The 14,398-nt window shown below is 44.2% G+C and overlaps 1 protein-coding gene across 1 annotated transcript; it reads left to right on the top strand.

Annotated features, from left to right (window-relative positions):
• Nucleotides 1-803: 803 nt before the first annotated feature.
• On the top strand, nucleotides 804-14,365 carry LOC311270023 (organic cation/carnitine transporter 2-like). The gene is made up of 11 exons (XM_084374639.1): nucleotides 804-1,219; nucleotides 2,978-3,160; nucleotides 3,993-4,096; nucleotides 4,229-4,383; nucleotides 4,541-4,712; nucleotides 4,827-4,959; nucleotides 5,198-5,298; nucleotides 6,421-6,635; nucleotides 13,231-13,413; nucleotides 13,507-13,642; nucleotides 14,025-14,365. The coding sequence occupies exons 1-11, from the start codon at nucleotides 1,013-1,015 to the stop codon at nucleotides 14,101-14,103; spliced, it is 1,668 nt and encodes a 555-aa protein (XP_084230765.1). The 5' UTR covers nucleotides 804-1,012; the 3' UTR covers nucleotides 14,104-14,365.
• The last annotated feature ends 33 nt before the right edge of the window (nucleotides 14,366-14,398 follow it).

Raw genomic sequence — 14,398 nt, 5'->3', positions numbered from 1 at the left:
GCGCCGTTGTTATTGTGCTGAAATTCACTGACCAATATGGACAAATGATTACACATATTGTTGGGCATGTGTAATCATTAAATCGTAGTGCAACCTCAATCACAAGTAGGTAATAATGTGCTATGCTGAACCACTAGTGTGCAGGCTGCAGCAATTGTTTGTCCTTCTCTGTCTGCTGCAGATACATGTTTTTGCTTGTACAGTAACAATCAGGCTAATCTACTCTATAACTGTCCAGATGCACTTAGGACATTTCTGCAGAAGCCTCCAGCAGCTGCTGGAGAAGGGCCTTCTAATCTGCCATCTACACCACTCTCTGAAGCATGCAAGTTCAGAAAATGATTTGTGGTCTCTGATACACTGCTATGTTATTATACTCACCCATCTTCACCTGACCTGAACCCAAGAGTTTCAATTAATATCTTTCAAACTGCTCTTTGCTCTGGTGTCTTTAAGTCACATAAATAAATATAAATATGTTTGCGCGTATGCATGCTCAACAGCACAGGCTGCAGGTTTTCCATAGTTTAATGAAAAAAAGACACTGAATACTCATTAGTCACCTATAAACTACAGTTACAAGGTTCATGTTTGTTGTGGAAATCTGACACAAGCTCAAGTGAATTTCTGCACCAGAAATTGTTAACTACATTTTAACTAGAAGACTTGCTTGCACAATGTTTCTTTTGATGTATGCTTGGGCATGCATATGTTATCTTACAGAGGAGTATTAGGGGCCAGAGATGAGGGGAAAAAAATGAGAGGAGGACGCCAACAGCCTTTCACAAAATTGTATTTCGACTTTATTCTCGACATTTCGACTTTTTTCTTGAAGTGCATAATGAAAAAAAAAATGAATGACATTTTTTTCCCACCCCTGGCCCTAATATTCTTCCGTACCTATCTAGTAAGGGGTGGGGCATAATCTGCGGCAGGTAACATGAAGGCAGACAAGTCAGTTTTTTTTACTTTGGATAAAGACAGTGGAGGGCACAGATAGCACTCTGAAACAATGACGGATTATGATGATGCCATCGCTTTTTTGGGTCAGTGGGGACGTTTCCAGCAAACTGTCTTCTTCCTGATCTGTGCCAGCGTAGTGCCCAATGGATTTGGCATTTTCTTAACCATCTTCTTGACTGACACTCCCAGTCACCACTGCCTGGTTCCTGAGGTCAACCTGAGCCAAGCTTGGCGCAATGCTACCATCCCAATAGAGGTAATTAAGTTTTGGATCACAGCTCCTAAAATGCAAAAGATTGCATGCAGTTGGGCGGTGTTCAATTTTTAGGATCGTTAAACGCGGGTGTCTCTGGGCTGTGTAGGGTTGACAGGCGGGAGTTCTGAGGGGAGTGCTGCTCTTTGAGAGGCAGCCTGCCCTTCCGACATCTACTTGTCTCGCCTTGAGACTCCCAGGCAGCTCAGTGGAAGAATAAACAAGAGCAGCAGCCAGTTAGAGGCACTGCAACAGTCGAAGAAGGCGGCTTGTTTACTGGGGAGACCAGGGTCTGAGCTTTAATGTGAGCTGTGTGGGGGTCTCTAAAATAACTAATCCTAACCCTAGCTAACGCTGAGGCAGATAGAATAATATGATCATAGCAAAACAGGTGTGCTCTGTCCGAGAGAGAGAGAGCTCATCAATTCACACCTGGGATTAAATGCATCAGTGACCGGATCTCACTTCCCAGCCGAATGAGCAAGAATGCATAAATAGTTAAGAATTTGTTGTAGACAGCGATTCTCAAAGTTTCTACAGTTTCTCGTAATGCAACAAGTCTAAAAAAATTAGCATTTTTTTAAGGGAGTCTGGTGACTTTCCCCACTTTGTTCTTCAGAGAAGCAGTAACCCATTACTGGATTAAAAAAATTTCACGTTTACCGTCAACAGGTTATATTCGATAATACATTTGGTGTAAATGGCGAAATCTGTTGAAGCAATGTTCAAACAGCAGAGGTAGGATGCATTTCAGACACAGAAGCAGACAGGATGCACTTAAAACACGAAAACCAGGCTTTTACAGTGATACCGCAACAACCTGATACTTTTTAAGAGGCATCTTAATGTGTTGTGTTTTCTGCTGATTTTACAAGAAGGCACCAGTGATTTACAATTTGCTGTACCCACTGCATAAAGTTTAAGTTTCTCCTCATGATGGGACATTGTTGCTATTTTTAAATACTCTGGGCTACCGCCCAACCCAATATTTTTTAAATATATATATATACACATACAGTATATATGTATGTTTATGTGTTTGTATATATATACACATATATATGTATGTATGTGTTTATATACGTTTATGTATATTCCCATAGATTTCTTTTTTTTTTTACTGAAAGAGCACATATTTTGCATTTGTTGTGACATTTGTAGGCTAATTCTTGAATTGATTAAACATAAATAACTTCTTCACAAAGCAATACATATTGAACAGACAGGCACAGAAGTTGAATTAATTATTGCTTTTAACCAGAGGTAGACCGATTAGCAGCCTGGCCGATTATCGGGTCTGATATCTTCTGCATCTTTTCTGTCTGATTGCCCATAAAATAATTTGTTTTAACAATGCAACACTTTGGCTCTGATACAGCTTCCTCTCACTGTCTGTATTCACCACTCTGGGGTCTTATTCAATGTCTTGCCCACAACACTCTCTGATTGGTTTCATGTCACAAGTAAGCTTATCAACACTGAGAATTCTGAGTCAGCAAAGTAACTAGAGACAAAATATATGTAGTGGAGTGAAAGTGTGAAGTCGCAGAAAATTGAAAATGGAGATGTATTCTTGTGCTACTATTCTCAACTTTATCGGTAAGATTTTTATTTTTACTGCAAATGTATATCAGCTTCAATTATTGGTTGTTGGTCTCCTTGATTACCTATAATTGGTATCGGTATTGGTTTTTGATTGTAGTTTATGTATGTACCTGGTCTGCATCTGCTGTGACAAGTTTGTGTCACTGTGACTGTGAGGTGGTGGACGGGAAGCAGGAGCTGAGCAGCTGCAGCAGATACAGGCTGGATGTGGTCAGAAATCTGTCTGCTCAGGGGCTTGTTCCTGGCAGGGATGTCAACCTCACAGATCTGGAGCAGGAGGGCTGTGTGGACGGATGGAGCTACAGCAGAGACATCTACCAATCCACCATAGTCTCTGAGGTGAGTGTGCACCCAGGCTGTATGTTTGTTTGTGTGGATTAGAGTTTGCATCTGTAAAAGTAACTGAACCCAACAGTAACACAGGTTACACAGGTTAAGCACCAACAGGGCTCTCTCAGGATCATAATTACTCATTAAACCTGACTAGAGCATTGCATGTACTCTGTGGATAGAAAAGACAATCATTCACCTTTTTGAAAAAACCTTTATAGTATTTTGCTCAGAAAGGTCGTTTTTTAATTACAAATGGTTATTTTCGATCGTCAACAGATAGAGACACGGCAGTTAGTGAGAATGTGTCAATAATGTGTCATAGTTTAGTGGGAATAGCTCAGCAGTCAGCAAATTTTGGTGGCTCAACCAATGGCACACTAACATTGAGTCTTCTTGGAAATGTCTCCCATCGCGAGTGGGTGCTCACATCACCATGCCAAAATACCACAGAACTGGCAGTTGTGCGGCCTGTTAATAACAGTAGTTTGATGGCTCCACACCTTCACCCGCCCCACTCTGCCTCTCATTGGCCTCTCATTGGCTCTGTCAACAACACTTGTGAATTAGAGGAAGTCACTAAGCAGTAAGGTGAAAGGTACTGAAAGGGGAAATGTGCAGATCAGTTGAACAAGTGCAGCATCTACACATAGTAATTGGTGGTATGTACCTTTACAGTTGTTTTGTGAGCAGCCAATAAACAGAAAAACAAACAAAGCGCTCATAACGTCAAACTGCTGCACCTGTGTAGAGCCCCGTAATGTAGACAAGAGCCACACATGTCGTCACTGGTGTGAATTACAAAACTCAACAAAATATATAACAAAGGTCTATGCTCCAGTTTGACCTGGTGTGCAGGGACCAGTGGAAGCAGCCGTTCACCACCACGCTTTTTTTACTGGGAGTTCTTTTTGGATCCTTCTTCTCAGGACAGCTCTCAGACAGGTACTGAAAACACCATCTCACAAGTAAACACAAGGGATGGAAAAATGGTCAGTATTTGTTCTTTGCACTTAAACCTTGTTTTAAATCTTGTTTGCATTTGTTCATATTTCATTGTTTGAATTCTTATCTTAGGTTTGGAAGAAAGCCTGTTCTCTTTGCAACCATGGCAGTTCAGACAATTTTTACCATTGCTCAAATCTTTTCACCTTCTTTGACGGTGTTCTCCATCCTCTTCTTCATGAATGGTTTGGGACAGATCTCCAACTACATATCTGGTTTTGTGCTGGGTAAATGTGAACATTTTATACTGTAGTAACATAAATAATACTTCTATACAGTGGTCAGTGTTTTTGAATAATATACATATATTTTGTATACTGTACGTGTTTTATTGTATCACCACTTAATATGCATTTCTTTTTCTCTTTTTCTGTTTCTGTGCAGGCGCTGAGATTTTGACTGGCAACGTGCAGGACATATTTTTGACCATGGGAATGTCTTTGGGCTTTGCTGTCGGCTACATGCTGCTACCTCTCTTTGCTTACTTTTTAAGAGACTGGAAATCTCTGCTGTTGGGTCTCTCTCTACCTTGCTTTGCATACATCCCCTTCTGGTGGTAGGTTGCCGTCGTAAGAGAGAATTTGTCATGTTAAGTTGACCTTACTTTGTCTTAGAAGCCCCTCTGATCCCCGCCTGAACCTTTGTGCATCTCTGTCGAATACTGTGGCAGGTTGATCCCAGAGTCTCCTCGGTGGCTCCTCTCTCAGGGAAGAGTGGAAGAGGCGGAGGCCATAATAAGAAAGGCTGCTAAAATCAACAAAGTTGAGGCTCCTCAGGTCATCTTTGAAGACTACAGTGCTCATGTAAGTCTACTTTGACTTAAATCATGCAGGACCAGACACAGCAACCAACAGGACTTCTTCAGGACACACAATGTTAATGCAACTGACCTTGTGGGGAAAATGAATGTCTGTACCAAATTTCATGGTGATCCATTTGGTAGTTGTTGAGTGATTAATTTTCAACCAAAGTTGTAGTTGTAGTTATAGACCATCCAACTACAAAACAAGAAACAGTCAGAGTGAGTTTTGTGTTTTGCAGGCGAATGAGACTAATACACATCCTAAGAACCACCACAATTTCATCCACCTGCTGAGCACAAGAAACATCAGAAACACAACTCTCATCCTGTGCCTGTTGTGGTGAGTAACCAGTCTGAGCATTTCAAGCAGCAAATACAAAGTAAATCTTAGGCATTAAATAACAGTTGCTAATTTTTACAATATATGTTCATGTATATTGTAATGTTTTATAAACATGTAAGCACAATTCATTCTAGTAAGCCTCCAGTACACACAACAGCCAGAAACCACAGAGTTGGGCACACAGGTGGTGCAGAGCAACTTATGGAACAAGTCTGACTTACAGCCGATATCCTCAAAGTTTAGAGTTGGGATTCACGTCTCTTGGCTTTTTTGAAGACAAAAATGCACAAGGACAGATGTTGGATATCGAATAAACAGTGGAAGACCTCACTCACAAAGGTGAGATGCTAACTTATGTAAGCTAGCATAGTAAACAAACACGGTTCAATAGTAATTAAAAGTTACTCATGTTTTACCTCTATATCAGGTATGTGAGTTGTCAAGGTTCAAAGGTCCTATGCATACACTTCCCTGGCCCTCCTAGCCTGGACTGCTAGCTACACAGCTAACTGGGTTAACTAGCTAGAAACAGCTGGAAGCAGTTAGTTAGTCTGTTGATATGCTGCCCCCTGTTTGGTGTGAGCATAATTTCAAAAAGTGGCTATTTCTGACATATTTTACTGTTTTAAACAAAAGGAAAAGCGAGATGATTAAGTTTTGCTTGCAATTGGTAAAAACATATGTGAGCTACATTATTTATATAGCCCAGTATCACAAATCACATTGCCCTAGAGGGGGCATTACAATCTGTACAGTGTATGACCCCCTCTGTCCTTGGACTCTTGATTTCAGTAAGCAACAACTTCCTTCCAAAAAAATTCTTTTAGCAGGGATAGAAATGGAAGGAACCTCAGGAACAGAAACTAATCATTGTTATAAATGAAGTACTGTATGTTTATTTCACCTCAACATCCTTCGTCATTTCACCACACCTTGTTATCTGTTCTTTGGTATTCTTTTGTTTTTTTGTTACTGATTTATGTTTGCTGTTAACCATGTCTTGCTTGCTAAGCTGTTCTGTTTTGATGGCAGTGAAGCTTGAAGAAAGTCCTCATTCTAATGCTCTTCATGCAAATGTATCTTCAGCCGTCTGTCTCTTCTGTATCTCTGTCTTCTCAGGGTCACTATATGCACTGGATACTTTGGCTTGTCTCTGAACACTTCTCAGCTTCATGCAAACCCTTACATCAGCTGCTTCTTCTCAGCAGTGGTCGAGTTACCAGCTTACATTTCCAGCTGGCTGGCACAGCGATACCTTCCACGACGAGTGTCCATCATCAATTTCTTGCTGCTTGAAGCAGTGTCACTCTTCTCCATTCAACTGGTGCCTCAAAGTACGATACTGTCATATTGCCAAGCAAATAGTTTTAGGCTTCAATGGGAGCCTAAATACAGAGGCAGAAAATGGTTAGGGCCAAACAGGAGCATTATGTGCTAGTTAAATTTATGATGCTGCTTCAGTGCCACCTGTTGGCCAAATGGCACCAAATTTATTATGGTCACTTCACTAACGAGACCACACCACATTTTAACGTTAAAGTAGTTTAATTTAATTGGTAGAAGATTTTGGGAGGATAGGAAAAGGGGGGATGGGGTTGTTGGATGAAGGAAGGGGGGTTTGAGGTTGTTGGATGAAGGAAAAGAGGTTTGAGGTGGGTGGATGAAGGAAAGGAGGTTTGAGTCTTACTAGATCTTAGTGCTGCATTTGATACCATTGATCATCACATTCTACTACAGAGACTGGAACACTTAATTGGCATTAAAGGACCCGCATTAAACTGGTTTAAGTCCTATTTATCGGATCGATTTCAGTTTGTACATGTTAATGATGAGTCATCCCTGTATACCAAGGTTAGTCATGGTGTTCCTCAAGGCTCCGTGCTTGGACCCATACTATTCACCTTATATATGCTCCCTCTAGGAAATATAATTTGGAAACACTCCATAAACTTTCATTGTTATGCAGATGATACACAGTTATACCTATCAATAAAGCCAAATGAAACTAATCAGCTTACTAAACTCCATGCATGTCTCAAGGACATCAAGACCTGGATGACCTGCAATTTTCTGCTGTTAAACTCAGATAAAACCGAAGTTATAGTACTTGGTCCTAAACACCTTAGAGATGCATTATCTAATGATATAGCGAGTTTGGATGGCATTAACTTGGCCTCCAGCACCACCGTCAGGAATCTGGGAGTTATCTTTGATCAAGATATGTCCTTCAACTCCCACATAAAACAAATTTCAAGGTCTGCATTTTTTCATCTACGTAACATTGCAAAAATCAGGCCCATCCTGTCTCAAAAAGACGCAGAAAAGCTAGTCCATGCATTTGTTACTTCCAGACTGGACTATTGTAATTCTCTATTATCAGGCTGCCCTAACAAGTCTCTAAAGAGTCTCCAGCTGGTCCAGAATGCTGCAGCACGTGTACTGACAGGAACTAAGAAAAGAGATCATATTACTCCTGTACTGGCCTCTCTGCACTGGCTCCCTGTAAAATCAAGAATAGAGTTTAAAATCCTTCTCCTCACTTACAAAGCTGTTAATGGTCAGGCACCATCATATCTCCAGGAGCTCATATTACCCTATCACCCAACTAGAGCATTACGCTCCCAGAACGCAGGATTACTTGTAGTTCCTAAAGTCTCCAAAAGTAGAATGGGAGCCAGAGCCTTCAGTTATCAAGCTCCTCTTCTGTGGAACCATCTTCCTGTTTTGGTCCGGGAGGCGGACACCCTCTCTACCTTTAAGAGTAGACTTAAGACCTTCCTCTTCGATAGAGCTTATAGTTAGGGCTGGTCCAGGACAGGCCCAGGCCTGTCCTGGACCAGCTCTTAGTTATGCTGCTATAGGCCTAGTCCGGGGGACAATGACACACTGAGCTTCTCTCTCCTCCCCTCTCCTCTCCTCTCCATCTGTATACATTATGCCTGTATACATGCCCCATCTCTGCATGTCACTGACTTGCTTCTTCCCCGGAGTCCTTGTGCTTTCTAGTCCTACAGGCTCCCTTGGATCCTGGCCGCGCCCGGGTCGTGGATCGTGGATGCGCCCACTGCTATGGCCCTGCCTGATCGTGGATGCGCCCACTGCTATGGCCCTGCCTGATCGTGGATGCGCCTACTGCTATGGCCCTGCCTGATCGTGGATGCACCTACTGCCATGACCCTGCCTGACACCCACCACTACTGTCGCTAATATTAGTCACATCTCTGTTACATACGTTCCACTACTATTATCATACTGCATTGCTACATACCATCCTTGCCATTGATCATTACTACTGTTATCACTAGTAATCACATTTCCATGTGCATTTCATCATTATTGCTGTAATACATCTTTGTGTACTTTCACTCCTGTCAACCATCGCTTATAATTGAATACATTGTGATCTCGTTGATCTGCTCTGTACATGCGACATCTATTGCACGTCTGTCCGTCCTGGGAGAGGGATCCCTCCTCTGTGGCTCTCCCTGAGGTTTCTTCCGCATTTTTTCCCTGTTAAAAGGGCCTTTTTTGGGGCAAGTTTTTCCTCACTCGAATCGAGGGTCGAAGGACAGAGGGTGTCGTCTCTGTACAGATTGTAAAGCCCTCTGAGGCAAACTGTGATTTGTGAATTTGGGCTATACAAATAAAATTTGATTTGATTTGATTTGATGAGTAGGGTTGCAGATTGGCTTGACCATCTAGGAACCAGGGAGGTTGAGACTCAGAATGGGGGTACGTCTCGATGGGCGCATGTCTTGGTCGGCGTGGCTTCATTGTGCCCCAAAAGGTATTACTGGGTTATGCAGAAATGTGCTTGATGGATATTGCTGGGGTGGCTGCGGATGTAGCTGTTGTAGGGTTGGGAGGACCAGCGGCCGAGGACTTTGGTGGTGGCTGAGACTGAGGTGAGGCATCGGATGAATTTTGTGATGTCCAGTGATTGTGAGCAGCCGTGTAGATGATGTAGACGGCAGGGAGGTTGTCTGAGTGGATGAGGATGACTTCTGGACCATTCAAGCCCCCAAAGAAGTTTGGCGATTATGACCGGATAAAGTTCATAGCGGGCAGAGGAAGGGGAGAGTGGGGACAGTTCTGGGGGCCAGACGGAGGCGAACTATCTGCCGCCGTAATAGCCTCCAAAACCCACTGAGGGTGCAGCGTCCGTGTAAAGCTGGATGTCCTCTGGTTGAGTGATTCAGTCATCTTAAGGAAAGAAATGCCGTTCCACAAAGACAGAAAATCACGCCACATTCTTGGCTCCATGTTGCAGGAGTCATCCAGGGTGACGTAGTCGTGGAGGGATGGAATGGCAGACGACAGGGATAGAAGGTGGGAGATGAAGGATCGGCCCTGGGAGATAATGCGGATGACATAATTGAGTCGCCTGAGCAGGGAGAGAAGCTGGTGATTGGTGCAGTGGTGGGCAAGGAGGTAGTTGGATATGAACAAGGAGGTACATAGTAGCTTTTCAGTTGGCAGTTGAGGAGGTCTGCGGTTAAGGGTAAGTGTTTCGGTGCAAGCTGGGGTTCTGCCTTACGTAGGCCGTTAATCAGCATGGTGACGTGGGGATGAGAAATGGAGGGGGCTGGAGCTCTGGAGAGCAGTTTGATGAAGAATTTGATGCCGCTGAAATATATTTGGATGGTGGAGGTTCTGACTTTTAGAACCGTGTGGGCGTATGTGATGAAGCTGATTATTCTTACAATGTCGATGGAAGGGAAAGGGAGGTTTTGAAGGGTAAAGAGTAGCGTAAAGTTTAAATTTTATTTGAATTGATAGAAGGCTTGATGAGGGTAGGAGAGATGGGTCGAGGTAGTTGGATGTGGGAGAGAGGGGTCGAGGTAGTTGGATGTGGGAGAGAAGGGTTGAGGTAGTTGGATGAGGGAGAGAGCGGTCGAGGTAGTTGGATGTGGGAGAGAAGGGTTGAGGTAGTTGGATGAGGGAGAGAGGGGTCGAGGTAGTTAGATGTGGGAGAGAGGGGTCGAGGTAGATGGATGAGGGAGAGAAGGGTCGAGGTAGGTGGATGTAGGAGAGGGGGGTTTGAGTGCGTTGCGCAAATGGAAAGGGGGGTCAAGTGCGTTGTACAAACTGAAAGGGGGTCAAGTGCATTGGACAAACTGAAAGGGGGTCAAGTGCGTTGGATGAAATGGAAAGGGGGTTGTGTGGAAAGGGGTCGAGGTAGGTTGATGAAAGGAAAAGAGGTGGACGCAGGAGAGGGGTCCAGTGTGTAGGATGAAGGAAAGAGGGGTCAAGTGTGTAGGATGAAGGAAAGAGGGGTCGAGTGTGCTGCAAACGGAAAGGGGGTTCGAGATTGTTGCGCGACACGGAAGGAGGTTCGAGAGCGTTGGACGGTGAAAGAAGGGGGGTCGAGCTGGTGCTTAGTGCAGCGGAGGAGATAAGGTGTAGCTTCCCGGTTGGGAGGGAGGCTTCGGAGGTAGGTGTGTCGGGGATGGTGCCGAGGAATAGAAGAATAGAATAGAATAGAATAGAAGAATAGAAAGCTTTATTGTCATTATACATAGTACAATGAAATTCAAAGAGCAGCTCCTTAAAAGTGCACACAGTTATCACAAAATAAAAACTCTACATTAAAAGAAATTTAAATACACAAGAAATTTAAATACACAAGAAATTTAAATGCGCAGTTTTATTTCAATGTGCATTTGAGTTCAATATGGTGACAGCTTTTGGAAAGAAGCTGTTCCTGAGTCTATTTGTTCTGGCTCGTATGGTCCTGAAGCGTCTGCCAGAGGGCAACAGGTTGAAGAGATGGAAGCCGGGGTGGGTGGTGTCTTCCAGAATGTTTCTGGCCCTGCTGAGACAGCGGGAGTTGTAGATGGTGCATAAGGAAGGCAGAGGGCAGCCAATGATTTTTTGTGCGATGTTTGCCACCCTCTGCAGTCTCTTCCTGTCGGCCTCCGTACAGCTGGAGTGCCACACTGTCACAGCGTAGGTCAGCAGGCTCTCGATGATGGAACGGTAGAAGGTCACCAGCAGCTGTGTGTTTAGTTGCTCCTTCTTGAGCACCCTCAGGAAGTGTAGCCGCTGCTGGGCCTTCTTGACCAGCGCTGAGGTGTTAACCGACCAGGAGAGGTCAGCAGAGATGTGGACCCCGAGGAATTTGAAGGACTCAACTCGCTCTACACCCTCACCGTTGATGTACAGGGGGGCAGGGGCGGCTCTGTTCCGTCGGAAGTCCAGGATGAGTTCCTTGGTCTTGGTGATGTTCAGTGCCAGGTTGTTTGATTCACACCACTCACCAAGTTTCAGGACCTCATCTCTGTAGGCTGCCTCGTTGCCCCCTGTTATCAGCCCCACCACCGTTGTGTCATCAGCAAATTTGACAATGATGTTCTCTGGGTGGGCGGGACTGCAGTCAGATGTGTAGAGGGAGTAGAGTAGTGGGCTCAGCACACAGCCCTGGGGAGAGCCAGTGCTGAGAGTGCAAGAGGAGGAGAGGTGAGGACCCAATTTCACCTGCTGGGGTCGGTTGACCAGAAAGTCTTTTATCCAGGAGCAGGTGGGTGGTGGGAGCCCCAGGTTGGCTAACTTGGGGATCAGAATGTCCGGTATTATTGTATTAAAAGCTGAGCTGAAGTCAATGAAGAGCATCCTGACGTAGCTCCCCCCTTGCTCCAGGTGACTCAGTGCTGAGTGGAGAGCGATGGCTATTGCGTCATCTGTGGATCTGTTAGTCCGGTATGCAAACTGGTGCGGGTCTAGGGTGGGGGGGAGACAGGCTTTGATGTGTCTCAAAACCAGTTTCTCAAAGCACTTGGTGATGACCAGGGGGAGTGCTACAGGGCGGAAGTCATTGAGGCTGGTTGTGGGTGACTTTTTTGGGATCGGGATGATTATGGCAGATTTCAAGCAGGATGGGATGACGGCTTGTTCCAGAGACAGGTTGAAAATGTCAGTGAAGACCTGTGATAGCTGGTTGGCACATGCCTTGAGCACCTTCCCTGGTACTCCATCTGGACCTGTAGCCTTCCTGGGGTTAACTGCACTGAGCACCCGCCTTATGTCTTGTACCTCAAGAGTGAGTGGGGGGGTGCTGGAGGCTGGTGGGGGTTGTAGTGGTGGTTGGGGTGATGTGGCTGAGTGCTGTGTTTGAGACTCAAAGCGGGCAAAGAAGCTGTTCAGCTCCTCTGTCAGTGCCGCATCTGAGTCCCCGGGTGTCACAGCACAGCCTCTGTAATTGGTGATGTGTTGTATGCTCTGCCACACCTGCTGGGGGTTGTTGAGCTGTTCCTCTATCCTCCTCTTGTGTTCTGCTTTGGCAGTCCTAATGCCTCTCCTCAGGTTGGCGCGAGCGGCGCTGTACAATGCTCTGTCACCTGATCTGAAGGCTGAGTCACGGGCCCGGAGGATCGTGCGGACCTGGCTTGTCATCCAGGGTTTCTGGTTTGGGGACACCCAGATGTCCTTTTCCACAGTGACATTTCCAATACAGTACTTGATGTAAGACAGTACTGTGTCTGTGAATGTAGCCAGGTCTTCATGATAGAAGGCTTCCCACTGTGTTTATTAGAGGGATGTGCTGGATCCTACACTAGATTTGACTGTGTACTTAACGTGCTGACTGTGTCTGTGTACAACTACGCCATGTGCCTTTAATTGTCCCCCCTGGGGACAAATATTTTTAGTGGATGGTCGGTAGGGTTGTGAGGGCGAGTGTACCTGGCGTGGGCTCTGCCACATTGTTTTTTGCTTTGTCCTTTTTGTTTCTGCATTGTTCACATAAGACTAAGAGGAAGACTTAAAGGTGAAGAAAACAGTTTCTTGACAGAGGATAAAATGACTGCAAGAAGTGAAGGCAGCAGAAATATCTTCACAATCAGTACAATTAATTTAATCTGCTACAAAATGGATCATACAGTGACAGACTTTCTTCTTTTGTTCCTCGACAAACCATTTCTTTCTTTTCAGGTCTATCATATCTGTCTTTTGCTCTGGAGATGCTGGGTAAATTTGCTGTCACTGCCGGTTCAACCCTGATGTATGCCTACACAGCAGAACTTTACCCAACGGTCCTCAGGAACACAGCAACAGGGACATTTTGCATGGTTTCCAAAGTGGGATCCTGCATTACACCTTTTTTGTTCAAGCTGAGTGAGTCAACTGTTTTTAATTGTAATTACTAACATTTTGTTTTACCAGGATTTATCTTAACAAAGGACTTAATTTTCCTTTCTCCTTGTACAGGTTTATACTTTAAGTACCTGCCTTATATTATACTTGGGACTCTGGCTGCTGTGTCTGCTTTTGCTGCTTTTTTCCTACCAGAGAGTTTTGGAAAACCTCTACCTCAAACCATTCAACAGATGTGTAAGACAAAAAGGTGAGTTACTAAAGGAACACATACATCTTTATTAACCCCTTCAGAAACACCATTACTCCATCCATTGTCATTCCCTTATCTGGGGTGTGGTCGCAGTGGCAGCTTTGAGGTTTTTCTCCACACAGACCTCCCTGATACTGGGTGTACAGACGAGTAAAAAAAATAACACAAAATGTCACAGATAATTAATGTATCATATCAAAGATATCACCAACTCAAATCATCATCGTAACTCTATGAGGATGTGACAATTGTGGCATCCATCATTGCAGTGAATCATGGCGATGATGAAAATGAATTTTGGTAGCAGTAAAAACATATTGAAAGCTTTTTTGCTGAACACTAACATTTTGTTATGTTTGTGTGTTTTTTGCCCCAACAGCATGAAGTGCCCATTCATCACTCGAAAACAACGTTCGAAACCCGACTCTGATGGTGTAAAGCATCACCTACGTGAATGAGTTATCAAAAATTATTGTTTTTGAGTATCAGTCCTTGTTCTCACTATCCAGTATTCAGAAACTAATCAGAAAATGTCAACAAGGTTTCGATTCCCCTGGTCTGCATGTGAAAGTGTCCTTGGGCAAGATACTGAACCCCAAAACTGCTCCTGATGTGCTGGTTGGCACCTTGCATGGCAGCCACCGCCATCAGTGTATGTATGTATGAATAACTGTAAGTCGCTTTGGACAAAAGCCTCCCTAAAATGTAAGAAGATTTAATGACATCACATGAACTTTTTGGAAGAGGTGAAAT

Source organism: Pagrus pagrus, assembly GCF_965226575.1.
Source record: "Pagrus pagrus genome assembly, chromosome: 14".
NCBI lineage: Eukaryota > Metazoa > Chordata > Actinopteri > Spariformes > Sparidae > Pagrus > Pagrus pagrus.
The sequence above is the reverse complement of the archived record's forward strand: the minus strand, read 5'-3'. Positions and strand labels throughout refer to the sequence as shown.